The sequence below is a fragment of the Petaurus breviceps genome, unplaced genomic scaffold (genome assembly GCF_028583685.1).
Source record: "Petaurus breviceps papuanus isolate PSGF00001 unplaced genomic scaffold, PetGlider_PUasm1.0 138, whole genome shotgun sequence".
Taxonomy (NCBI): domain Eukaryota; kingdom Metazoa; phylum Chordata; class Mammalia; order Diprotodontia; family Petauridae; genus Petaurus; species Petaurus breviceps.
Window position 1 is genome coordinate 17,027,939 of NW_027185694.1, and position 27,956 is coordinate 17,055,894.

At 39.8% G+C, this 27,956-nt stretch overlaps 1 protein-coding gene and 1 pseudogene across 2 annotated transcripts in view; one reads left to right on the plus strand and one right to left on the minus strand.

Moving 5' to 3' along the window:
* The window catches only part of PRKCB (protein kinase C beta), a 650,680-nt gene that overhangs the window by 424,405 nt on the left and 198,319 nt on the right, over nt 1-27,956 (plus strand). For both annotated transcript variants that reach the window (XM_069106305.1, XM_069106297.1), the window contains exon 9: nt 11,194-11,340. In XM_069106305.1, the coding sequence (XP_068962406.1) occupies nt 11,194-11,340 (147 nt within the window). The remainder of the gene's footprint in view (nt 1-11,193; nt 11,341-27,956) is intronic.
* Nucleotides 18,738-19,722, minus strand: LOC138143553 (large ribosomal subunit protein eL19-like; annotated as a pseudogene).

Sequence of the window (27,956 nt, forward strand, 5' to 3'; positions counted from 1 at the left end):
TCAGTTTCCTTATCTATTAAATGGATATAAACAAGCCTGTAGGAGGTTCTTCACCCAATTATTGGGGGGTTCAAATAAGAATGAGGTAGGTAAAACACTTTGCAAGTTTTAGGGCTCTGTATAAATATCAGCCATTATTATTGGTGTGTTTGGTAACCTTTATAATACCATAGACTTATTGAGGAATTCTGTCTGCTGATTTAAGAGGACCACTTTTCAGTTTTATGATGAAGTTGTGTTTTGGTGATGCATTAAGCTATGTGATATATTTCATCTCAGGCTTTCTGTTATTTCAACGTTTCATCTGTTCCAAAAGTTCCATGATTTTATTGGCATGCATATTTTGTCTTTTGGCACAGATATATTAGGCCCTTTCTATATCTTAGTAAATGTGTCTTTGTGAGTTTGGCTCTATTTACATGTATATATACATATATATATATATATGTGTGTGTGTGTGCATACATATATGTGTGTATATACATATATATTTGTATATATGTATGCATATATATCATATTTACATATATGCACAAGTATGTACACAGCAGAATGCAAAAATGGATTTGTGTATGAAACCATGACTCTCCGTTTCATATTGTTTGCTAAAAGAAAAATAGTATATGATAGCCAGACATGGTATTGGTACACAACCAAAAAGAGACTATAATCTCTTTTTGAACTCAGGAGTTATGAGCTACAGTATATGCTGTATTATATATACATATACACACTTTTGTGTCACTTTTGTGTTTGTTCATATTCACTTTGGGGCCAAGCTTGTGGTGATGAACTTTTCTGTACTGTGCTCAGCTCATCCTTGAACTATGGACATACATTCTATTGTCAGACCTGTACCACCCTATCTTTCTAGCCCTGCCTCCACTTCTTCCCCACCCCGTGTTTACATTTCAATTTCATAGCCTTTGAGAATCTAGTGTCCCTCCATTGCACAGTGAATAGGACTTTAGTAGGAGCAGGTGTTATACGTGACAGGGCCAGGGATGAGGAAAGGGAGGGAAGTTTAGAATTTTTTTTTTTATTAGAGCACATACACTTACAGATAAACAATGGTGCCATCTCGGAATCTGTGGGTGGTGGTGAGAAAACATTTCCTACATATATAAATCTTTTTTATACAGACCATTTCTGACTTTGAAACAGAGGCATGCTTTATCTATTTTCTTTATCTATTTATGCCCCTCTCCCCCTGCATTGTCCTGAGCTCACTTGTGGATAACTACCCTTCACTATTAGTCAGCCTGTGTACCATATCAGCAGATTTAAAAGCTGTTTTTGTGGTACCCCCAAACGCTCTAAGAGATGTTTTGAATGACCTTGAATGGGAGGAATATGATGCCTTGTGATAACCAATTAGCGCCAGCAGAAACTCAGAAATTACCTTCAAGCCTCCTCTTTGGAGAAGGTCTGAGCGACAGTAAGAATGAGCCGCTAGAATCGGGTTAATGGAATTTCATGGTAGGCTGAGCTCTGTGCAGTCTCCACAATATGGCATATTTCAGAAAATTAAAATAGTTTTTCTTGGAGATAGCCTTTACAAATTCTGGCTTACAAAAGGAGATGCCTCTTGGAGCAATAAAAGATTGTGTCCAGTGATGAGATTTAGTATTTTCAAATGGGTGTTCTGCCAGGCTTTAATAAGAAATGCCAAAGGCTTGAATTCAGGCTCTTTAGTTTCTACATTCTCCAATTACTCTTGCAGAGCATTGTATATTCTCTTGGAACACTTGCTGCCTTTATAAATTCAACTTTCCATACTGCTGAATAACAAAAGCTTGGCCTGATAAGAGTTCAGGCCCTCAACTGCCTGATTCTGTTCCTTCCTAACTAAAGCCTTTCTTAGAGGAATCACAGTGGTATGGAGGTGATCAGGGGTTCCTCAAGACTATGTCAGGAGAGCACACAGCCTCTCCCACTGGTAAGACAGGTTTGGTGGCAGAAACTTGTTTGCTTTCTAAGGAACAGGCCAGCAGAGTTTGGAAAGTCATGGTATCAGAACCATGGATACCCAGTGATGAGGAATTTGGGGGGCTAGGGAAGGTGCATTAGCACAGCAGTTCATGATGATTGTCCACTTGAGATCCTTCTTTTCTAAAGCTCTCAGATCACGTCTTTATAATCTAATATGACATTGATTTACTCTCTACTAAACCAGAGACTCCTCAACTTTTCTCTGTTAGTGTCCCCTTAGAGTCTTAGTTATTTTTTGGGAGTGACCCTAGGCCAGAAGAAATACCTAACATTTTCATTAATGAAATAGTTAGGTCCGAACAACTTGCTAAGTGTTTGTGTCCTGACAATTTAGTAGCTATTTGAAAAAAAAAAAAAAGATACATGTAAATTGAAAAAAAAAAAAAGTATATTATTCTGAAATAGCCACAGTTACTTCTTGATGGGATATGTGAGTCTGTGGGCACTGCACACCTCCTTAAACCTTGGAATCTGATTGGACACTGCCATGCTTACTTCCAGTTTCACATTGATTTTCATGTGGTACTTGATTTTTATCATAGCAATTGCCAATAGATCAATCAATCAATCAGTCAGTCAATAAATGTTTATTAAGTATTGCTACATTCCAGGTACTGTGTTACATAAAAACCCAGCTTTATAGAGATATGATGGTGAAGAGGATAAAGTTTGAGACACCACTTATGTAGTTGAAAGTACAAGGAAACAAAAACATTTCTCAAACTTTAAAGAATGTTCTAGAAAACAATGGACTATGATCTAATGTCAAAACTGAACTATTTTAAGCAGTAGTTGAAAATTTAAAGTATCCTGCTGTGTCCCTATAAGTTCACTTTGGTGCCCCAAGATGCCACAGTGCATACAGTATAGGACTAAACATTTATTTACTACATAATATGATAAGTGTTTGTTGAATGATAGATGAATTGGGGAGGAAAAAAAAAAGACTGTCCACTTAAGTGTAGAAGGGTTAAAGTCTTTCTAGCTGCAGAGAAGATTTAGGTTGGAGAAATCTCAGATCTTTGAAATTTTGAAATACATTTCTGTTCCTTAAATCTTGTCCCGTGATAAGAAATGCCTTATATTATACACACCCAGTGGAGTGTAATCTCCTTGGAGTCAAGGTTTCAGGAGGTCATGGCTCTCCATCACTGGAGGTCTTCACGCAGAGGCTGGATGACCATTTATTGGGTGTATGTAGTGGAGATTCTATTTTGGACTAAACAGCTACTGAGATCCCGTCCAACTCCCAAATTGTGTGGTTCTTTGGTATTTTTTATTTTGGGTGTAAGCCCTCAAGTTGTAAACCCTTCCACACAGTGCTTGGCACACAGTAGGTATTTAAATGCTTCTTCTTTGCCCATTCCTACATTGCCACACACACAGGGAAAGTGTTTTATCCATGGTTGTTAACTTGAATTGGTCAACCACACCAGGGCTTTGAGAAGTTTACTTAGGGGGGAGTAGTTAGATTGTATTCAATACCAGCATTTTTGTATCACTGCCCCCTTAAGGAGAAAAAGGGAGACGTGTCTATCATATGCCCTGAAAGGTTGTGCTCCAATATAAATGAAATTGTCAGTTACTTGTCTTCTCTTCCTCATTTGTCTGGGCTTCCTTGTTTCATTTGCAAACATCTAGGTTTCACAGTAGATAGAGCACTGGGTCTGGAGTTAGAAACACCCTAGTATAAATCCAGCCTCAGATATGTCCTAGCTCTGTGACCCTGGGCACACAAAAGTCACTTCATCTTTGTTTGCCTCAGCTTCCTCAACTGTAAAATGGGGACAATAATAACACCTACCTCCTGGGGCTATTGTTAGGATCAAATGAGATAATATTTGTAAAGCACTTAGCACATTGTCTGGCACATAGTAGATGTTTGTTTCCTTCCCTTCCCCTTATCCTGATGACTGCTCTTCCTTTTGCTTCCCATCTGGACTGGACTATTTCCTATTGTTATGTCTCATGTTAATTAACTCTGATCTGCTACAAGCTCATCTTTTAGCCATACATCTGTCTTCTTCTTAACTGATTGAGATGTTCAGCTTTCCAATCCCCATACAATCAATGCACATTTGTCCTGAAATCCTGGTATTCAGCCTGTGAAGACTTATTTGCCAAGTAGGAAGACTGGATATGAGAGCTCACATGGAATCCTTTTTATTACTCTCAGCCAGAACTTAGGAAATGACTTTATGGACGGCTTCTAGTTGGATGAAGAATGGGTCAGAACCAAAGGGAGGAATTTTCAGACCCTAACACTTTCCCAAGTTAGTCAACAAGCATCGATCCCTAGGTGCCAGTTTCCTGGATTCCTAGGTGCTAGATTCCTAAGGGCTGGGGACACAAAGAAGGGCAGAAGCATGGTCGTTGCCCTTGGGGAACACCCATTCTGAAAGGAGGAAGACAATATGCAAATGAATAGTCATAAACAAAATATATGCAGAGTAAGTTCAAAGTTATCTCAAAATGAAAGCACCGGCTGTAGTGAGGGGGAAAAGTGGGAAGAGGGAAGAAGTTCGGACCAGAAGATGGAATTTCTGAGTCTTGAAGGAAGAAGAGGGAAGGAGAAAGGAGAGACAACCAGGGGAAAGGTATGGAGTCTGGAGAGGGAGCAAGTGAGTCATAACCAGGGCATATGATAGACATAACCCTTTGAGTTACTACTTTATCCAACTATGAACAAACACCACTACCACCCACTTAGTGAATTTAGAGAAGAATATCTAATTTTAGAGTCAGGTGCTGAATTTAGGACTTCCTTCAAGAAAGATCAAGTCGGGCAGCGAGGTGGCGCAGTGAATAGAGCACCAGCCCTGGAGTCAGGAGGACCTGAGTTCAAATCCAGCCTCAGACACTTAACACAAAAAACTAACCATGTGACCTTGGGCAAGTGACTTAACCCCAACTGCCCTCCAAAAAGCAAAAAAAAGAAAGATCAAGTCCTCTCATTAATTGGGAAAACAAAGACACTTTGGAGAGTTGCTGTATACTTGACACACCAGATTTTCCTAGTGCAGTGGATTAGGCCTGAGTTCCTTTCTTTTTTTTTAATAAAAGGTATTCTATTTTTCAAATTACATGTAAAGACAATTTTTAACATTCATTTAAGGGTTCCAGATTTTCTTCCTTCCTCCCACTCCCCCTTTCTAAAATGGTAAGCAATTTGATATAGATTTTATATGTTCAATGGTGTATTTTATTATTAGTTATGTTGTGAGAGAAAGAAGAGATCAAAAGGAAAAGAAAACTATGAACAAAATAAAGTAAATCTAGTATGCTTCGATCTGCATTCAGACATCACATCAATTCTTCTCTGGAGGTGGATAGCATTTTCCACCATGAGTCCTTTGGAATTGTCTCAGATCACTGTATAGCTGAGAAGGGCTAAGTTATTCATAGCTAATTACACAATGTTGCTATTACTGTGTACAATGTTTGCCTGGTTCTGCTCACTTCACTTTGCATTAGTTCATGTAAGTCTTTGTAGGTTTTTCTGAAACCTGCCTGCTTGTCATTTCTTACATCAAATAGCATTCCATTACATTCATGCACTACAATATATTCAGCTATTCCCTACTTCATGGACATCCCCCTCCCCCAATTTCCAATTCTTTGCCACCAAAATAAAAGCTGCTATAAATATTTTTGTATGTGTAGATCCTTTTTCCTTTTTAATGATCTCTTTGGAATATAGTAGGCCTGAATTCTAGTCATAGCTTTAATAAAAGTATGACCTTGGACAAGTCATTTTAACCTCTATTTGCTTCGGCTTCCTTATCTGTACAATGGGTATAATACTTGTGCCATGGGCTTCATAGGATTACTGCAAGCAAAGTGATTATTAGACTATAAAGTGTTGTAGAAATGTGAGCTATTTTCATGCTATTTGTTTTATAAAATGTCAGAGTTCTTTTTTTGAAAGAACAGTGGGCAAATCTATTTGCTTCCACTTGCATGCTGAGTTCAAGAGCTTCTAACTTGAAGTATGAGCATGAATTCATTTGTTCATCTGTATTCCTGGAACTGTATTTATACGTGGAAAAAAATTACCTGTACCAATTAAAGAAACAATGTTTGGCACATGTTTCACAGTATCACAGAATCTCATAGTTAGAAGAAACCTTAGTTAACCTCTGTCAGAACAGGATTCCTTCTACAACATGAGATTTGATTAAATAAAGCATTCATTAACAATTACTCTGTCAGGCACTGTGCTAATCAGTGGTGCTACAAATACAAGCAAAAAGAAAGTCACTGACCTCAAAGAACTTACATTTTAATAGGGGAGGGGCGGCTAGGTGGCACAGTGAATAGAGCATGGGCCCTGGAGTCAGGAGAACCTGAGTTCAAATCCAGCCTCAGACACTTAACACTTACTAGCCATTTGACCTTGGGCAAGTCACTTAATCCCAATCGCCCTGCCTTCCCCCCTCTAAAAAGCCAAAATAAATAAGTAAATAAAAATTAAAAATTTTAATAGGGGAAGACAATTAAAAAAAGACTGTTGAAATGGGATGGCAGAGGTGCCCATTTTGGGGCAAGGTGGAAAAGAATCTGAGCTAGGATAGAGTGTGCAGGGCTTGGGTGATGCCTCCATACATGGAGATTCTGAAGAGGAACTTGCCTGTTGGAGGAAGAAGCTATAGGAATGGGTGTGCTGCCAATGGGAGGCATTGAATTGGAGGTGGAAAGGCAGTCTGGAGGGTCAGGAACTGAGCTGGTACCTAGTAAATTATTATCTAGCTTTTGCTTGAAGACCTCCAATATGGTGAACTCATTCCCTCATAAGGAAGCCCATTCCACTTTGAAATTTAAAGATTTTACCTACCCACATTTGCTTTTCTGTAACCTCCATCCATTTATTTAATGCCCATTGCTGTGCTAAGGGAATACAGATGTGACCAGAGCATAGTTCCTGACCTCTCATCACTTTCAGTCTAGTTGGGGAGATGATATCTATGTGAAAAATTGAATAGCATTGCAAAATTATGAATGCTCATGCTGAGTAGGACAGAGTGTGAGGAGGGAAGGATTCAGAGGAAGAAGGAAACCCTAACTGGGGTGCCCAATATTATGGTAAGTGGTTTCTTCCCAGTACTGGAAACTGGTAAATTGATGATTCAGGGATCACTTGACAACCTGAGAACATTTTAAAGACAGAAAGAGCCAAGATGGCAGATTAGATGTGGCAACCCAGCAGAACTCTCTCAACATTCCCCTCCAAAGAACTTTAAGATGACTCCTGAAATCCAATTTCAAAGTGGTAGAGCCAACAAAAGGTCAGGGGGGGACATTTTTTTTCTGGCCTAAGAAAACTTAGAAAGTTGGCAGGAGGGATCTGGAGGCCTGTTTGTAGCACATACATGCAGCAGTAGCAAGGGCTGAGGCAGCTGCAGCAGCTTCAGCAGCTCTCAGCCCAGAGTTGGTAAGGGGGTTGGAGATCACAGGGGACCCTTTGGTGGCACTGGGTGCAGCTGGCAGTGATTGGCAGTTCAATTGCCTGTATGCAGTTCTGGTCATGGTTCCTGGGCACAGCCTCAAGGGAGCTCCATAAGGGAGAAGGGGCCTTGGTCCCAGTTCCAAGTCCAGGGAGAACAGGGGATCGGGTCACAGTTCCAGGGTTAGTAGGAGAGTTAGTGCTTATGGCAGTGGGGGAGCAGGGGCCTTTTCTGTATAAAGACCAGAGTATAGAGCAGGAGAGCAATGACCACACTTCTCCCCAGATTATACCACGTTGGGATCACGGAAAATTACAGACCCCATAGAACTACTCTGAGAACAATAGCATGAAAAAGCCTGAATCTTGGGACAGTGTCTCTCTACCCCCAAGGTGAACGGAGAACAACTTTAACTTAACATTCAAAGTCAAGAAGAAATAGACTGGAAAAATGAACAAAAAATGAACTTGACCATCAAAAGGTACCAGAGTGGCAAGGAAGACCAAGACACAAACTCAGAAGACAAAAAGGTGAAAATAGCTACAATTGAAGCTTTAAAGAAAAATGTTAATTGGCCCCAAATGCAAGAAGAATTCCTGGATAAGTTAAAGAGAGAGATGAGTGGTAAAGGAAAAATTGGGAAAATAAAAGAGTGATATAAAAAATTATGAAAAGAGAATTAACCTCTTGGTTAGAAAAGGAACATAAAAATACTGAAAACACCTTAAAAAAACAAAATTGATGGGGCAGCCAGGTAGCACAGCAAGTAAGAGCACCGGCTCCAGTGTCAGAACGACCTGGAGATCGAATCCCGGGCTCAGACACTTAGCACCCACCCAGAAACACCTGGCCGTGTAACCTTGAGCAAGTTGCTTAACCCCAATTGCTTAAAAAAAAAAATTGGACTGATTGTAAAAAAAATTTTAAAGGCACAAAAATTCACTGAAGAAAAAAACCTCTTTAAAAGACAGAATAGGTTAAATGGAAAATGAGATATCAAAATTCACTGAAGAAAAGAACTTCTTAAAAAGCTGAACTGAACAAGTTATGGCATATGATCATGATGGAGTTCTATTGTGCTGTAGGAAATGATGAGGGCAGTAATTTCTGAAAAAAAAAAAACATGGCAAAGCTTTTATGAACTAATGCAAAGTGAAGTGAGAAGAACCAGGAGATCATTGTGTACAGTAACAGCAATGTTATAATGATGATCAACTGTGAAAGACTTGGCTACTCTAATTAATAGAGCGATCCAAGACAATTCCAAAGGACCCATGGTGAAAAAAAAATTGCTATCCACCTCCAGAGAGAGAACTAATGAACTGAGTACAAATTGAAGTATGATTTTCTTACTTTATTTTTTTTTGCTTTTTTTCCAATATGATTAATATATAAATATGTTTCGCATGATTTCACATGTATAATTGATGTCATATTGCTTACCCCTCAGTGGGGAGGAGGTGGAAGGGAAGGAGAGAATTTGGAGCTCAAAATTTAAAAAGGAAAGAATGGCAAAAATAAAATTTTTTTTTATGAAAAAAATCAAAGACAAAGTCTTTATATTCCTTGGAAAACTTCTGATCCCACCTCCCCTCCAGTAATGATTTTTCTTCACATAGCTCCCTGTATGCAATTACTGTGTGTTATATTGTGTATGGTATGTGCACTCTCTTCCTACTAAACTGTAAGTTCCAAGTTCCAGGGATTCTGTCTTATCTAAACTTTCATTTCTTCCCCAGCACTTAGCACTAGCGTAGACTTGTTTATAGTAAGTCTACTTATTCCATGTGACAACTCTTTAAAGATTTATTTTAAAGAAATTTCAGAACATGTCCGTGTCTAGGTACTATGGAAATGGTGGTGGGATAGGGTCCATAAAATGTAAAGAGGAATGCAAGAAGTAGTCTAATGTCCCAAATGAGGGCAATGACAATGGTTTTGCCCTTGGCACTGGTCAGATGTATCTGGAACATCATGATCAGTTCTGAGTGCCAAATTTTAAGAGTGATGTTTACAAAGTAGAGGGTATCTGAAGATTGGTAGCTAGGATTAAAAAGAATTTGAAAATAGTTTTGTCTGAGGAATAGTGGAAAGTACTAGGGATGGATAGTATGTAGGAAAAAAAGACTTATCAGAATGGGTTGTTGTTGAGTCATTCAGTCCTCATGACCTCATGGACCACAGCAATCCAGGCCCTTCTGTCTTCCACTATTTCCTGAAGTCTGTCCAAGATCATGTTCATAGCTTTCATGAGTCAGCTGTCCCCTCTTCTTTTTGCCTTCAATCTTTCCTAATACTGGGGTCCTTTCCAGTGAGACCTGTCTTGTTATGTGGCTGAAGTATTTAAGCTTCAGCTTCAAGATAAAGATGAGTAGGAGAGATGTTAATGCTACCTTATTATAGCTAAAAATCTGTTCGATCAAGAGGAAATAGATTTCTGAGTAGCTTCAGAGGGGAGATGTAGGACCAATGGGTGGAAATTAAGGGAAGGCACTTTTTAATGTAATATAAAGATGAAATTCCTAAACTCTAATGTGGTATAAAAATGGAATACTTTGGGGAACAGCGAATTCCCTGTACCTAGAGTTGTTCAAGTGGAAGCTGGATAAACAACCACCACAAAGGGGATTTTTGCCTTGAAAAATAGATTGAAGAAGATGAGCTTTGAGATGCCCTTCAGCTCTGGGATTCTAGGATTCTGTCTGGCTCACATGGATGCTGGGAGTCAACACAAGTAATAGGCCAGAAACCAAACTGTCAGGAACCCAGCAAGTACATTGCTTAAGGGAAAGTCAATGCAGGTGTTTAGAGGTCTGGATCATGCAGGGGGAGAAGGGAGATGCACAGGAGACCAGATGGAAGGCACCAGCTGTGCTGAAGCACAAGAGAAACATCATTTAGAGCCCTGCATACCTCAACCAGAAGCATTTTGGGGGGCTTCCTGCCCTTTCTGTATCAATGAATCAGTATACACTTATTAAATGCCTACTATGGAATAGGCATTGGGTATATAAAAAAAAATCTAACAATCTCTCCCCTCAAGGAGTTTATAATTCTGTTAGTGTAAGCAGCATGTAAAACTTAAAGTATATTTAAATCTGTACAAAGTAAATACAAGTCAGTGAGAGGAGGAGGGGAGACACTAGACAAGAGTACCAGAGTAGAAGTCAATGCTTAGGTCAAAGAACAGCTCTGTTCTCATGTAAGCCCAATGATGCTCATTCTGTGAGCCTCTGTTTTCCCATCTGGATAGTAGTGATGATAATATTTGCACAGCCTATTTCACAACATTGTTGTGAGGAATACTCTTTTTCAATGACATAATACCATAGAAAAATGAGTTATTGTTACTAGAAGGGAAGTGTAGCAGAGTGGATGGAGTCAGGAAGACTTTTGAAGTCAAGAAGTCAAGATCTACCTTGATACATACTAACTTGCTGTGTGATCTTGGGCAAGTTACTTAACTTCATTCTTCTAGGCAACTTCGTAAGATTTTAGGTTATTACTCATTGGGGATAGGTTGTGATAGTAATAACTGATAGGTCATTACTGACTGAGGAACTTACTCATCTGCTTTTCTTGGGAAAGTTTCCATGCCAGTAGTTTCCTAAGCCTGTGAAATCACAGGTCCAGATGAAGAGAATTATGGTGGTTATTACTATTGCTGTGGGTACTTCCCCATTATTTATAATGTTGTGTGTATTTTTCAGAGCTTTTGTGGATCCTTTCTAAATGTTCTGTGTGTTTTCTCCTTCAGAGAGCCAAGATTGGCCAGGGAACCAAGGTTACTGAAGAAAAGACAGCCAATGCAATATCTAAAATTGACAACAATGGAAACCGAGATCGGATGAAACTGACTGACTTTAATTTCCTCATGGTGCTGGGGAAAGGCAGCTTTGGCAAGGTATAGTATGATGTGGCAATAAATTGCTTCACAAGCAAAAGAGCATTCCTAGGATTTGGGATCTTTGAATTTGGCACAATTAAAATTGTTTTCTGTCTTAACAAAGCAACAACATGGTCTGGAGTATCAAACTACTGGATTGAAAGGAAAACAACCTAAATTCTGATCCTGTTTATACCATTTGTTTCAGATGTTTCCATTGTACTGCCTCCTCTAAGCTAATGTGGGATGCAAGTAGCTTTATTATTCACTTTATCATTTGGACACATTTATCGATATGCAGCTGCACAGGTCCTGTGCTAGTTACTGTATCACTAATCCAGGGGAAATCATCTTGGTCTTCAAGGGACTTCCTACCTAAAGGAATATGAGGCAGAGGAGAATGCCACGAGCCATCGGTGCCTTTGGGAGACTGATGATGTTGAAGGGACGGTGGGTTGGGAGTTAGGGGATTCAGGTTATAATCCTAGCTCTGTGACTTTAGTGTGACCCTCTTCTCTAGGTAGGATCCTCTTTTCCTCTGTGAGCCTTAGCTTTCCCATCCATAAAATCTCAGTGTGGTACAATGGATTGAGGACCGTTTCTAGAGTCAGAAGATCTGGGTTCCAAACCTGCTTTGAATACTCACAATCTGTGTGATCTTGACCAAGTCTCTTAACTTGTAGTTCTCATTTTCCTCATCTGTCAAATGAGAACATTTCAGTGGATGACCTCTGAAGTCTCTTCTACATCTAGATATATGATTCTGTGATTCCTTTCAACTCTAGGGTTCTGTGCACTGTTCTAAAGTCTCTCCAGCTCTGACACTGTTCTGTGTTCTTAGGTCCTTTCCATCTCTGACATTGCACTCTATGTCCCTTCTATCTCTGACACTCCTTTCTGTATTTTAAGGTTTCTTTCATCTCTAACACTTCATTTTGTGTTCCAAGGTCCCTTCCATCCCTGATTCTCCTTTCTGTGTTCCAAGGTTCCTTCCATCCCTGACATTCCTTTCTGTGTTCCAGCATCCCTTCCATCTATGACACTCTGAACACTCAGTTCTCAGATAATTCCTAGCTCTAATATTTTAGGTACCCATGGTTCTCAACCCATGCCATTTTATACAGAAACATGCAAGCCCCAGTTTTCAGAGTTAGACTTGAAAAATAAATAACCAGAGTTTTCATTGATGATGCTCCAATTAAATCACCTATTTCTGGAGCAACTTTCATCCAGTGACAGCACAGGTGTGGGATGTGCTTCCAGAAAAAAAGCAATCAGGAAGCTGCCATCTGTAACTCATTGTTCGAGCCACCTGTGTGTTTCAGGGCCATGTCATAGGTGGACCAGAAAAGAGGATGCCTCCTTTTGCACTTTACAGTCACCAAGATGGGCCATAACAGGATCATCTGCTATAAAGGTTACAGTCATCATAAATTGTGGTTAAGCGCTTTTACTGTTCTCTCTCTTAAATTCATGTACTAAAATCTAGGATGCCCAAATCCAAATCTTTTGCTCTATTGGATTTAAACGTGACCCTAGGATGAGATTCACATAGACTCTTTAGAAGAGAGCATCATAAAAGATACCAAAGTGACAGTTTTAGTTTGAAACTTGGAACACTGGATCATGAAAGGGATCTTAGAACACAGGATGTCAGAGCCAAAAGGACATGGAACAAAGAATGCTAGAACTGGGAGGGGCCTTAAAATGGAAACTGTTCCCCATGTAGATGAGAAAATAGAAGCTCAGGGAGTTTGGAACTTCCCCATAGTCACATAGCTAGTAAATATTAGAGTGAGGAACTCAACCCAAGTCTTCCACTGCCGAAACCTCAGAATTCCCAGGAAACCATCTATTGCCAAAAAGAAGAGATTTTTTTTCTTCCCTCAAATCCTACTTTCTCTCTCTCTCTCTCTCTCACACACACACACACACACACACACACACCCCTCTCAGAGGCTATCCAGTGGAATGAGTAGGCAATAAGGAGATGAACAAATGTCTTCTGAAGAGTCTACCATGCCCATGGTTCCTGTCCCCAGACATTCTTCATTGTGCTTAAAACTTTCTGGAGCAACTATTAGTCAGAATATCCAACTTTACCTCTTTCTGAAAATCATATCGAGATATCTCTATCTATACATCTCTGAGAGAGAGACAGACAGACAGCCAGACAGACAAGACTATTGCAGCTAATGGGACCTTGAAAAGTAAGATGGTGGATCTGGAAGCAACTTGACAGCATACTGTAGAACACAGAACTTCAGAGTTGGAAGGGGCATTGGATGTGTAATACAGAATGTCAGAGCTGAAAGGGACCTTGGAATACAGACAAAAGAATTCTATGTTTCAAACAGAGATGGAACCAGTGAGGTGGCAAAGTGGATGTAGCCCTGGGCCCTGAGTCAGGAAGATATAAGTCCAAATCTAGTCTCAGACACTCATCATGTGACCCTGCACAAATCACTTAATCTCTGCCTCAAGTGTCCTCATCTGTAAAATGGGGATTATAGTGGTACCTATAATCTAGGATTGATGAAATATAAATGAAATAATATTTGCAGTCTTTAAAGTACTAGATAAATGCTATCTCTTTTCATTTTCTGACTCTTCCTACTGTCAGTTAATTTAAAAAAAATATTCAGCATCTAGTATGTGTAAGACACTCTGTTAAGAAATGGAAGTGAGGGTAGAATAAATAAATCTCTATCCCTAAGGGGTTTACAATCTAGCAGAAGAATTAAGTACATAGAACTCTCAAATTAGAATATGGTCAATATATAAGAGGAACCATACTGAACTCATGAGAGGGAAAGAAAGGGAGGAAAGTGAATAACCATTTATACAGTGCCTTCTATGTGCAGGGCACTGTGCTAAGCTCCCCCCTCCCCTTTTTTGAGACAGGATTAAGTGACTTGCCCAGAGCCACAGAACCAATAAGTGTCTGAGGGGCAGATTTGAACTCAGGTCCTCCTGACTTGATGACCCTCTCTACTTCCCCACCTTAGCTGCCCCTAAGCACTTTTTTAAAGCATTTGCTCCTCTCAACACCTCTGAGGGGTAGGTGCTGTTATCATTCTGTTTCATAGTTGAAGAAACTGAGGCTGATAAAAAATTAAGCCCAGGGTTACACAGGTAGTTAAGTGACTGTGGTCAAATTTGTATGCAAATTTTCCTCATTTGAGACCCATCACTCTGTACACTATGGCGCCACCTAACGGTTGCAGAGGGTAAGATTGCTTCTATCTATGGAGTGGAGTAAGAGGAATCTGGGAAAGAACATAGCAATTGGAGGCAGGTGAGACCTTAGCATCTCTTCCACATTTTATTGTTTTGCAAACAGAGGCCATATTCATGCAGGAGTGTGCCTTGATGGGAGGTGGTCCTCTAGCCCCCTCCCCCATTTCCTCCCTTTTTTTCCTCCTGTGTTCCAAAGAGGAAAGCCAGTTTTCTGATATCTCCCTTCCAAATCATCAGATCATCTGCCTCCTATGAGAGCCCCTTTCTTATGCTTGTCTTCCAGTGACCATTCATTTCCTTCGCAACCCTAAGAAAGGAGAATTTTGCACGCGGTTACTCTGCAAACACTGATTAAATGTTTACTATATACCAATCACTCTGCTAAGCCCTTAAAATACAAAGAGAGGTCAAAAAGCCCCTGTCCATGTTCTAAGGAGGGAGACACCAGGCAAACAATTATGTACAAACAGGGTAAATTGGAGGTAGTCTTAGAGGGAAGGGGGAGGGGGGCAGGGACAGGAAAATGTTTCTGGAAAAAAGGCTGAATTTTAGTTGAGACCTGAAGGAAGTCAGAGAAGCAGGGAGTTAGAGGTGAAGAGAGAGAAAATTTCAGACTTGGGGGCCAGCCAGCACAAATTCATAGTCCAGAGATGGAATGTCTCCTTCAAGGAGCAAGGAGGCTGAGGTCACTGGATTATAGAGGAATAAAAAGGCTGGAAAGGTAGGAGGGGGCCAGTTTATAAAAGCCAAATAGGGGATTTTATATTTGATCCTGGAGATAAAAGGGAACTGCTGTTTATTGAGTAGGGAGGTTGACACCATCAGATGTGTGCTTTAAGAAGGTCACTTAACACAGTAGGTATTTAGTCAATGTTTCATGAACATGAATGGTCTTACCACCACTTCCTGCTAGACTGCTTGACCTTTCCACCTTCCTCAACCTTCACCAAGTTGACCACAGAATCTTGATAGGTAGAAGGGAAGTAAGAGTTTCATATTGTGAAACACAAGCCCTGTGATCTCTGTGGGCCACCTGGGTATGGAGGGGGGGCAGAGGTAGAGTTTAAATGGATCTGAATTTCTAAAAGAGTCACCCTTAATTAGAGGGGGTGCTGATAAGTGAGGTGGTACCTTCTTGCAAGTTGGAGGTGTTTCCAGTCCATTGGAACCTGGCATCCCTCCCCCAAGTCTTTCCACATGGAAATAGCTGGGGGCCCTTAGGGATGGTGAATTAATTGAATAACCACGATTTCCTCCCATGCTGACAAGTGGAAATAGGGCTTTAAATTGCCTTTCTGATTAAGTGCTTCAATTACAGGTGTGGAGGAAGGGACTGGGGAGAAGGAGAACTAAGAAACATTTGGGAAGTTAAAGCAAGCTTTAGAAAGGGACAGACTTGCATTAGATTGAGTGGATCTAACTGTTCTAAATTTGTTAATGAATGCCTGACTTATAGGACTAAATCAGGAACCATTTTTTTTTCTAAGACTAGACCCCAGGGCTCCTGATTCTCTTAGGTCTTTGGTCCCTGCACTACAAGGCAGAATGAAGACATTTGTTGCAGGAGGTTGGAAAGTGTGCAATTGTACTCTGTTGGAAAGGTCATTGAACCTCCTAAAGCTTGAGTTTTCCACATTTAAAGTGTCCTCCATCTCTAAGTTTCACAGTTCTGTGTCTCAGGGTATGCTACAAGGAAGGGGAGATGATATGTCACAAACAGAATTCAAACTGGTTTTCTTGAATCTCCCATTGGAATCTGAGGAAAATATATGAACAGTTTTGATCATGGCTTAAGACCCAATGGGGGCACTAAGACCTTTCCTAGGCTGCCATCATGGTCTTTACTGGTGAGTATTCAAAGAACTCCCCATTTTGTAATTTCATAAATTATCAATTCAATTATAATGATAGCTTATATTTGTTTTAAAACTTGAAGGTTTGCAGATCCCTTTTAAAGTATGTCACTTGATCCTTACTATGAGGGACGGGGTACCTGCACTAGAGGGAACATATAGTCCCCCAGTCACAGAGAGATGAGGGGGTAGTAGAAAAATTTCCCATTGATGGTCATCTCTGTTGTTCCAGGGATGAGATGATGATGGTGGCACTGCAAATATGATTACCCATATTTTGCAGATAAGAAAAGTGGGAGTCACAGATTGAATTACTTTGTCAAGGTCACACAGTGAATTAGTTAGTAGTAGAGTTCATTTGTCTTTATCTTGCTTATGGAGTTCAGAGATATTCATCCATGGAAATTTGTTCTACCACTTATCCCTCTGGGCTTGGGGGCCACAACCCACCCCTCCACCCCTAGTGGAGTTAGTGGATAATTTCAGGGAGTCTGTGAACTTGGATGGGAAAATTGCATCTTCATTTTCATTAACCTCTAATTGAATGTTAACATCTTCAGTATTTAAAAATGTTATTTTGAGAAGGGTTCATTGGTTTCCCCAGGCTGCCAGAGGGATCCATGATACAGGCTGGGCATCTCTGCACTATGTGAAATGGGGACTAGGTGTTCCCTCTAGTGCAAGGATGCCCTTTCCTTAATCCAGATTCAAGAGCTGTTCCATCTGGGCTTGTAAACAGATCTTCACCTTGGATACAAAGTCCCCATAGCCTGTTCCTGGGACCCTCATCCTACCTGCAATAGTCAAATGCTCACATGTATCAGTACATTCTCCCATTTGCATTTGTCAGTTTGGAATGAGAGATGAAATGTTTCCACTCTTGGGGCCCTTTTCCCCATCTAATCTGTAGCTCTTCACACTCTTTACAGAAAAGCCGCTTGGGTGACAGATATGGCCTGGGGTTTGACAAGCATGGCATGCTGGCATCACTTCAGCATGTCCAATCAATCTCTTGGAATCCTTCCCCTTAAGGGATAGGGTCAGTTGAGTAAACAACCTAAACACAGCCCAGCATTATTTACTAGAGCTTGCTCTACAGAAACTGCTTTTGTTTTCTGATTGAATATGGTAAAATTCTAATTGAGAGAAAATATTTGAATATGGTTATCCTTATTGTTACCCAAAAGCTATAACTTTCACTCTCTATTACGATGATGATGATAGTAATCATTTTGATGCTACAGATGATCATGATTTAATTGACTGCACAGATCATAGCCCCTCATGACAGTTCCTTATGAGTTGCCTAGTCTCATCTCCCACCCCCCAACCCCCAGAAAAACCATCAGCTGGTAATGAACCTTCTGATGATAATAATAATTGCTTACATTAGTAAAGCACTTTCAGACTTATAACTATCCTCTGATTATTAAGATGCTCACCAACATTATTTACCATAGAATGTCAGGGACAGAGTTCAAGTGAGGGAAGTAATCTCCATACATTTAAACCATAGAATCTCAAAACTCTAAGAAATTGTAGAAGCTATTTAGTTCAAGCCATGCCTAAACTAGTACCATTCATTCTTACTATAATACCATGGTAAATTGCCCTTTCTGAAACCTAATTAAGTTTCTATTGCCTAATGAGGATATCCTCTACTCCGTAGTCATTGAGGCTTTGCTTGAGGATCTCCAATGAGGGAAAGTCCCCTCCCTTCTGAAAGGACCTGTTATGCTTTTGAATAGCATTAATGGTTAGGGAGTTTTTCCTTATATCAAGTCTAAATTTACCTTTTTTTTTAACTTCTTTCCATTGTACCTAGTCCTTTCCTCTGGGGTAAAGTAGAACAGATTTCATCTCTCTTTCACTCTTTCATATCTTTGAATTCAGTTATCATGTTCCCATTTAAGTATTTTCTTATCCAAATGGAAACTCCTCTAGCTACTTCATAGCTGTTTCATGTGGAATGATATCAAAGCCCTTCAACATTCTTGTTACCCATCTGTAGATGCACTCCAGGTTATCACTGTTCTTCCTAAAGTATGAAATCTAGAGTCAGAGAAACCTGGGTTCAAATCCTACCTCTGACCCTTAATACTTGTGTGACCTTATTAAGGCAAGTCATTTAGCTTCCTGCCCTCAATTTCTTCATATCTAAAATGAGAAGGTTGAACTAGATGGCTTCTGATATCCCTTTGAGCTTTAGATCTATGACTCTATGAAACAAACCTTCCAGATGTTCTAGAAGATCTCATTTCTCCATGTTTTGACTCTCAATGTAACCTAAGATTATATTACTTTAGCTTGTCTGCCATCTCACAATATTACTATTGCCACTCCATCCTTCAAATGGGATCAATAGTTCATGCCTGGAGGAGCTAGGCTGCTTGAGTTTGCTTTTGCTGAGGCTTTATGTCCTCATTTTCTCTCTACCCTGACCCTGGAAGTACCTTTCTTCTTTAGCCCCAAATTTTTTCTCCCTGTTTTTCTTTTTTTTTTTTTTGACAGTTGTCCATTTTTATTGCATATGCCACATAGAAGGGTACTATGTACAGAGGAGACAGGGGAGGATCATTTTTAAGTCTCCTCCTCTTTGGACAAAGTCTTGATGATCTCCTCCTTCTTAGCCTGCAGACGCTCTTCCCGATGCTTTTGTGCTTCTTTAGTCTTAGACCTTCGAGCTTCAGCCTGGTCAGCCAAGAGTTTCTTCCGGGCCTTGTCTGCCTTTAGTTTATGAATGTGCTCCCTCAGGATTCATTTATTCTTGAACAAATTTCCCTTCACCTTCAAGTACAGACTGTGGTACATGTGGCTGTCGTTCTTTTTGGATTCACGATATCTTCGAAGCAGACGGCGAAGAATCCTCATTCGCCCCATCCAGGTCACCTTCTCAGGCATACGAGCATTGGCAGTACCCTTTCTCTTACCGATACCCATGTGGCTGCCCTTCCTTTGAGCCAGAGTATTTTATCAGCATCTGGCACGAGAGTGCACAGTAACGGGCTTCCAGATGAAAAGCCCATCTTTAATCAGCTTCTGGATCTGCTGGCGGGAATTGGCATTGGCAATTTTCATTGGTCTCATTGGGGTCAAGCCATACCTTCTTCTTTCCACATCGAAGGACACTAGAGGCAAGCCTCTTCTGAAGCCTGAGCATACTCATGGCTGCAGCAGCAGTGTGGAAAATGAAAGGAGAGAGCTCCCTGTTTTCTAAGAACTGTAATCAAATCATTGCTCTCCTTGCCTCTGGAGAGGGTGCATTCATGGCAAACATTCTACTCAGCATCTTTCGAATTTCCCAAACCATAAACCTCTGCCCTGGCCCCCTACTCCCCTATATGTATTGTCTCCTCCATTAGAATGCAAGTTCTTTCATGGAAGAGGCTGGCTCACCCTCGTATTTTTATCCCCAGCACAGGGATTGATACATAAAAAGCACTTAATACATCCTTTTATTCATTCATACATTTGAGCTTTAGTTCATAAAACCCACTAGATCGTCTTTAGACAAACTAATACATAACCATGCCTCCTCATCTTGTACTTGGGAAGTTGATGTTTTTTCAACCCAAGTATAAGACTTTCTATTTATCCATATCAGATTCCCTATTTATTGGAATTCAGTCCAGTGTTCAAGCCTATTGATAATCCTTTCGGATGTTGACTTCTTTCTGGTAGTATATTTGCCATCCTTCCTAGTTATGTTATCTCAATACCAGCCATTCTTCATCCAAGTCGTTGATAAAAATACCTCTTTCCAGTTCACCCTGGACCATTGATCACTACTTTTTGTGTGAGACCATTTATTCTTGTCTAGCATACATATCTCTGTCTTATCCACAATAACAGCACAAGAGATTTGTCAACTGCTTTCTTAAAATCTAGGTAAATTGTATTTATAGTACTCCACTAAAACACCAATCTAATTACCCTGTCCAAACACAAACTGGCTAGTTTAGCACGACCTGTTCTTGAAAACCAGACCTACTCTTTGCCATTACTACTCCTTTTTCTGTGTATTTTCTAACCATCACTTTAATAACAAGCTTCTGCACTGTATTAGGACTTTGTCGAGTTCTCTAGCCTGTGTAGAATCTGCCTATGTAGATTCTACTCTTTCATTTAAAAAATGGAATAGTATTTAATCTTCTATAAGTACTAAGGTAACCCTCTGGAAATTCCCAAAGTTCTCCTCTGGTCAGAGAGGTTATAGGGAAGAAACAGAGACGAAGGCTGAAGCTAAGGCTTTTCTCCTCCCCCTTCCCAAGTTTTTCTATCTGGGGATTTTGAATGAAATGACTCCCTTTTATATGGACAGAACCTCAAATTTATGAATTATGAGCTAGTATGTGTGTGTATTACTAATATCTATCTCTCTATCTCTATATATGTATAGATATAGATTGATAGATACTAGTATCTATTCAGTAGTATCTATAGAAAATAGTATCTGTCTATGTGTATCTCTCTCTCTCTCTATACTAGTATCTATTCAGTAGTATCTATAGAAAATAGTATCTGTCTATGTGTATCTCTCTCTCTCTCTCTCTATATATATGTATATATATATATACATATACACATAATTACATAACTAGCTAGCTAGATGACCCACAGGGTGTTCCTAAACCAGTTTGAATACATTTCTTACTACTTATACAACATCACATCAGTTCATTCATGACTTTTAAGGAGATCAATTGATCAAATACTTTCCACATTTAGTCTAAAGCCTATGATTGATTGATCAATCCAACAGGCCTTGTTCACACTTCTGATTGATTTTTCTCACCTCAAAAAGCATCATTTACCTTAATTGGGATGAAGCAATTGATTATATGACTTACTCGGCCTCTACCATTACTCTTAACATTTCTTGCTCATCTTTGCTCATTTTTTTTTATATTTCAATGCCCCTAACACTGTTCTTACAGTACCGAATCATTCATTTGAATTCATTGTCTATCGCCTTCTCTTGGTTTCAACTTCTATACACATCTTTCAGAAATCCAAGTTATTTGATGGATTCTTTGTTTTATCTACATCAGTCTCTTTAGAAAACTTCTTCTCCTGTTCTGGACTCTCTTCCTCATCAGACTTCTCTCTCTTGGCATCTTCAGAATTTCATTCTTCAGAGTTTTCTGTCCCTGATGGATTGACTTCCACTATAGAATCTTCCTTCTTAACCTTTCTCTGAACCAATTGCTTTCCCAAAAATCTAGTGTATGCCTTAGATTATAATGATCCTTACTCACATTTATCATAAGTTCTCAGAAGGAGAAGTCATCTTTACCCATGCTTCCCACCATTTCTACTTTAACAATCAGATTCTTTTAAATGGTGAGAATTGGGTCCAGAATAAGTTTTCTTGATTCTTTCTCCCATATTAATTTTTTTATTGTAAATTTTAAAACCAACTACAAAAAAATCAAATAAACATAGAAAACAAGTTGTAAAATCTAAATCCACACTCAGCCATTGACAAGGCAGAGCCAAATAAATTAAGAAACAAGGGGGGGGAAAGCAAAGAAAAGGCTTTGGTGCTGTGTCCCTTCCAGGCCAATTGGTATTCCTTCTTTACCTCTTTATTTCACTCTCTTTTTTTGTATTATAAAGATATTGTCAGTGGCTCTTCAGTTAGAGGACTTTGCCTTATATTATGTTAGCCTTCCCATATTTCCTTTTATACTTCTTATTTTTCATTATTACACTACCATAATAATCCATTATATTAACATATCAGCATCTATTTAGCCATTTGCTAATTAGTGAACATACAAGTTGTTTTCATTTTTTACTCTTGCAAATAAAAGCACTATGAATATTTTTGTACAAATAACTCCTTTCTCCCTTTATTAATTTTGAAGGATAGAATGCTAGGACTTGGAAACTCTGGGTTAAAAAGCCCCATGAGTTGTTTAACTCTTATTGTATATTGCCAAGTGTTCTCCAAAATACTTGTACCAATTTAGTGTCCTAAACAACAATCTTCCCTCCCTGTTGAAGGTTGGAAATATACTAAGGTAAATCAGGGCGTTATTAATTACTACTGTCTCATACGACATTTTCAGTCAGCTCATTCCATATTTGGTAAAGTTAAGTAAGCAAACTAACTTTGTGCTAAACACTTTAATAATGCTAGGGATGTAAGGAAGAGCGAAAACAATCCCTACCTTCAGGTAGCTTACATTTTAATGGAGGAGGAAAATGCAAACAACTAGGAAAAGGTGAGATGTTTGTAGGGTAAATTGGAGGTAGTCATAGAGGAAGACATTAGCACTAATGGATACCTGCCTAAGACTTCTTGTAGAAGATGAAATGTGAACTGAGAATATAACTAATCTGAGGAAGCCAGGAGGTAAGGAAGGGGAAATGAAAGGGGAGAATATTCTAGGAATGGGAGACAGCCGGTGAAAAGTCAAGAAGTTTGCAGATGGAGTGTCGTGTTTGAGGAAGAGCAAGGAGTGTCACTGGTTCTTAGTCTATGGAGGGGGGCGGCCAGGTAGCACAGTGAGTAAGAGCACCGGCTCCAGTGTTGAGAAGACCTGGAGATTGAATCCTGGGCTCAGACACTTAGCACCCACCCAGAAACACCTGGCCGTGCAACCTTGAGCAAGTTATTTAACCCCAATTGCTTAGGGGCAGGTGGCTCAGCGAGTAAGAGCACCGGCTCCGGTGTCAGGATGACCTGGATCAAATCCGGGCTCAGATACTCAGCACCACACCCAGAAATAACTGGCCGTGTAACCTTGAGCAACTTACTTAACCCCGATTGCTTTAAAAAAAAAAAAAAGAGTCTATGAAGGGTAATAAATTGAAAGGAGACCAGAAAGGTAGGAGAGGGGGAAGGCTTTAAAAGCCAAGTAAGATTTTTTATCCTGAATGTAGTAGGGAACCACTGGAGATTATTGAGTAGAGGGGTTTATATATGATCAGATCTGTACTTTAGGAAGCTTATGAAGAAGTTTAGCAGAGGATGGGATGGAGTGGGCAAAGACAGGAGCTAAGGAGACTAAGCAGAAGGCTCTATTGCAGTGGTCCAGGTATGAGGTGATGAAAGCCTACAGCAGACTGTCAGAGGAAAGAAGGAGGAATGAATAAAAACTGGCAACAGATTAGATGGGTGGGGGACATGCATTGAAAGAGAGTAAGGGGTTAGGGATGATACACAGATTGTGAGCCTGTGTGACTGGGTTAATGGTGGTGTCCTCAAACTGAACTATTTCACCCCCTCCTTTGTTTTAAGGGATGACACTGAGAGAAGAAATATAGGAATAGATTGAGAAATAGAGGTGATGTAAAAACACAATATAGCAATAAAATAAAAAATGAGACTAGAAACTAGTCTTCCACTTCAGTACTCGGTGATCTTTCCACTACCCCACCCTACCCGAGTTTGAGTTGTGAACAACATCCTTTTATATATTGCCACCTAGTTGACACCTGTTATGATGAATGTTTCCAATTGTCCTTTGGTATCTCCCAGAAGGTGGACATTTCTACTGTTTAGTTTAGCCTCTCAGAAGTTAAAAATGTTGATCGCTATCAAAAATTCTCAAAATTGCTATTCCTCGACTCTCAAACGGTTCTCTCATTGTCCAACCATTTTCAGAATTCCTATAGCTTTATCATCTGTCTCAGACACTCTAGGATATAATTCTATATTGTTTCTCATCTTGCTCTGCGGTTTAATATATCTAAGTCCTGTTGCCACCAACACTCTTTGAGACCCTCCACAGGAAGGTCTAGACTGTCTTTCACTCTGTCACCCCCAAGGCCTAATAGCGCTGGGCACATTGGTCACTCAGGATGTCGTTGGTGACTAGTTGATTTTAGGGTTGCCTAGCCCGGATGATGGAATTGATTTGTTTTGCCATGACTGTATGGTCCTTCCCACTGAAGTCTATAGAATGCCACCTGACTTTTCTTTAGAAACCACTGTAATTCTATGCTATGAGTGTAGAATTATAGAATGCCAGAGCTGAAAGGAACTATATAATGTAAAACAGAGAATGATGTCAGAGCTGGAACAGACTTCATAGAAGTCATCTGTGAGAAAAACCCCTTAGAAAACTGAATTTCCTAAATGAGAAGGGACTTGCCCAAGGTCATATATACAAGAAAAGTGAAAAATTAAGGAATTTGACCCCAAATCTCCTGATTCTAAATCTAATGTTTTTTTTCATTATGCCAAGAAGCATCCACATTTCTTTGATGATTTCTCTTCACTTCCATGAACAATGCTTGCTTAGACTGGCATCTGACTGAGGGAAAATCTAGATAATGTTTTACAAAATGGGAATTCATTTGATTTCTCTGAATGTCTGACCTGAACATTGAGGTGAAGATGGGAAGAAAAAAAAGTCCCATCCACCTGGAAATCTTAATTAGGCGTCTGGCAAACAAACCTTTTTTTTCCTGATGAGGTTCCTTGCAAATTGCGTCCATGCATCTTCATAATATGTGGGGTGTCATTGGGAGTCCTTTAGGAGTTCTTGTTTGCCTGCTTTGATTAGGGAGAGAAAGTTATGATAGCAGGAGATATTATAGCCTCTGTTCATTATAATAAATACATAATAAAGATCAGCATGAATGCGTTAATATATTAGTAGCACAATTTATTCCAGAGCAAGGATAAAAGCTGATGGAAGTACTCTCTCTTTTCTTTGAACCATAGCACTTATGAGGTGGACCACACATCTCAGTAGTCTTTGTAAGTGGTGCTGTCTTCTTCCCTTACTGTCTATCTTAGAGTTAGGGGGGCATTTCTGAGCTCCTTTCTCATATAAAAACCTAGGGAGCATTGTCTGGAGCAAAGTCATATTAAGAGATATCCTATCAACTGGGATCACCCTTTGTAATATGACTCAGACTAGCTCCTTGGTTCCCTTTTGTTGTGTGCAGATATACAGAGTAAATACACAACAGTTCATATTCTTGCAGGTACACACCAAGATATGGATTCCTATAGCCAGATCCAAATGAGCGAGAAGCCTCAGTTTATACAGCTAGACAATAAGAATAAAATGTTAACACCTTGAGTTGGGGTGGGGGGGGGTCATAAAATTTTATAAGCCTTCTGCTTCTAGAATTGCCCCCCCCCAATTAATTTCACTCAAAAAATAAACTACCTCACTGAGGCATATACAGCAGCTCACCACTGTCCATTGTGGGCCTTTCACTGATTATTAGATGTTAACTGTCTCTGGAGAGTAAAAAGGCTTCAACTAATTAGAGCCTTGCTCAGCTGTCTGACAACAGATACTTTATTCTTTTCTCATTCTATTGCTTATTTGGGTTTGCTTGGTCTGGGCATAGTTGGAATCTTCTAGGGGAATAGGGTTCTCTTAGTAAATAGGATTGTGGTTGGGTTTTTGTTTTGATTTTTGTCCAGACTTGTGATTTCATTAATTCAGAGAAATTCTTTGTGAGGAAATTTCCTCTACCAGTGCAAATCAGCAACTGCCCTGAAATGCATAGTCTTAGAGAGTTTCCTGGGGCACAGAGAAATGGAATGACTTGCTTTTTGTCACACAGGTAGCATCTGAGGTAGGAACTGAACCCGTGTCATACTTGTGGCCCAGCTCTCTGTCCACTAGACCACGTTGTCCCTTACCTTTACCATCTCTTAATTTGCTCACATAGCTGCAACAGACATGTTAGGCAGGCATCACTTAAAGTTTTGCATTGTTCGCTCACTACTCACTCTGTCTGGCTTCTCTCCCCAACCAAAATGGATGCTCTTTGAAGGAAGAGTATGTTTTTCTCTTGCTATATTTCCCTTGTCACCTGAGACATAGGGCTCTGCAGGTGGCATGGATTCAGCAAACATCCTTTGATTTGAATTGACTTTTGACATTAGTGGGAGAGCAGTAATTAATTATGAGTGTGTATCACATTCCCCTACTACAGGGTAAGTGTTAAGGTGGCAAGGAGAAGCGTATTAGGTTATTTTTTGCTATGGTGCTTGACATAAGGCCCAGATGGCACACAGATGAAGATTTGGGGAAAGTGGAGTGTTACCTCCTTAAAGAAAAGAATTGTCTTTCATCCTTTGCATTCCAACCCCTGTGCCTTGTACATAGTAGGCATTTTAATAAATTCTGATTGAGTTGTCATTACTGTTTAAAAATATTTAGTGATTCCCATTTGTCTACCCAATAAAATATATGCTCCTTAACCTCTAGAGTCTCAGAATCAGAAGCAACCTCAGAGGTCATCCAGTTGACCTAAGCACATCCTGGCTATACCTACCACACCACTGTTGTCTCACTCTGCTCTATGCTTCAGCAAAACTGGACTACATGCCAGCCTGTTTAAAGGCCCACATACTCCCACCTCCATGCCTTTTTTTTACATGCTATTTCCTGAACCTTGGATGTACTTCTCTCTATCTTCTTCTCTGCTTTTTTATTTCCTTTGCATTCATAGGATGATCAGTTTAGAGGTAGAAAGGACCTTAGAGGTCCTCAGGTCTGACTTCTCCATTTTACAGATGAGGAAACTGAGATACAGAAAAATTAAGTGACTTTCTCAGGTTTAAGCTCACACAGCTAGGATATGTAAAGGTATTTGAATCTATGTCCTTAACTCCAGGTTCAGCACTATATCTGCTGCAAGAAATATTTTCTCATGACCTTCCTGATTCTCCCAAATGAGTAGTCTTTTCTCATTTAATCTCACAATTCTTTGTATTCCTCTTATTTGTTTATCATGACCTTCTTATATGACATTTCTACTCAGTTATTGCCTCTAATGGAGGTTATAGTGAGTAGGAGAATATGATGCATGTAATACAAAATGAGATATGTTTTGTGAAGTCCAGGGATTGGTAGGTCTTTACTGACTGGAGGAATTAGAGAAAGCTTCCTTGAGGAGGTGACATTTAATCTGGGCTTTAATTCAACAGGTGAAAGGGGGCAGGTAAAAGCAAAGCAATAGAGATGGGAAATAATGTTGTATAGATGGGGACCAAAGGGCAGTCCAGTCCAGTTTAGAGGAGAGTTTGTAGATCAGAAATGGTCTGAAATATAGGGATGAAAACACAGTGTAGAACCAAAATGGAGTTGGCCTTGAGTGCTAGGTGAGGCAATTAGTACTTTACGCAGTAAGGAATTGGGAGCCATTGCAGAATTTTGAGCCCTGAAGTGACCTGACCTGTACATGAAGATTATTCTGGTGGATTCATGAAAGATGAATTGGAGGAATTAGGGAGTGGAGACAAGGAGTACAATTAGGATGCTAATCATGCCATTCTGTGCTGCCATTGTAAGTGCCTCATTACCACCATAGGCCACCTTTGTAAGTGTCTCATTACCAGAGTCTTATTACTAGACATTTACAATGGTGACAGTGTAATAGAGAACAGGAGACAAATGGGAGAGATGTCGGAGAGCAGACTTGCCAGGACCTGATAACTGATTAGATAGATGTAAGAGGTAAAGTTCTTACAGTAGACTTATTCTCTTTAATGGACTTCTAGTTGTTGATGCAATATTGTTCTTTCTTTTCTGAGACTCCACTTCTTTTCCTTTTGCC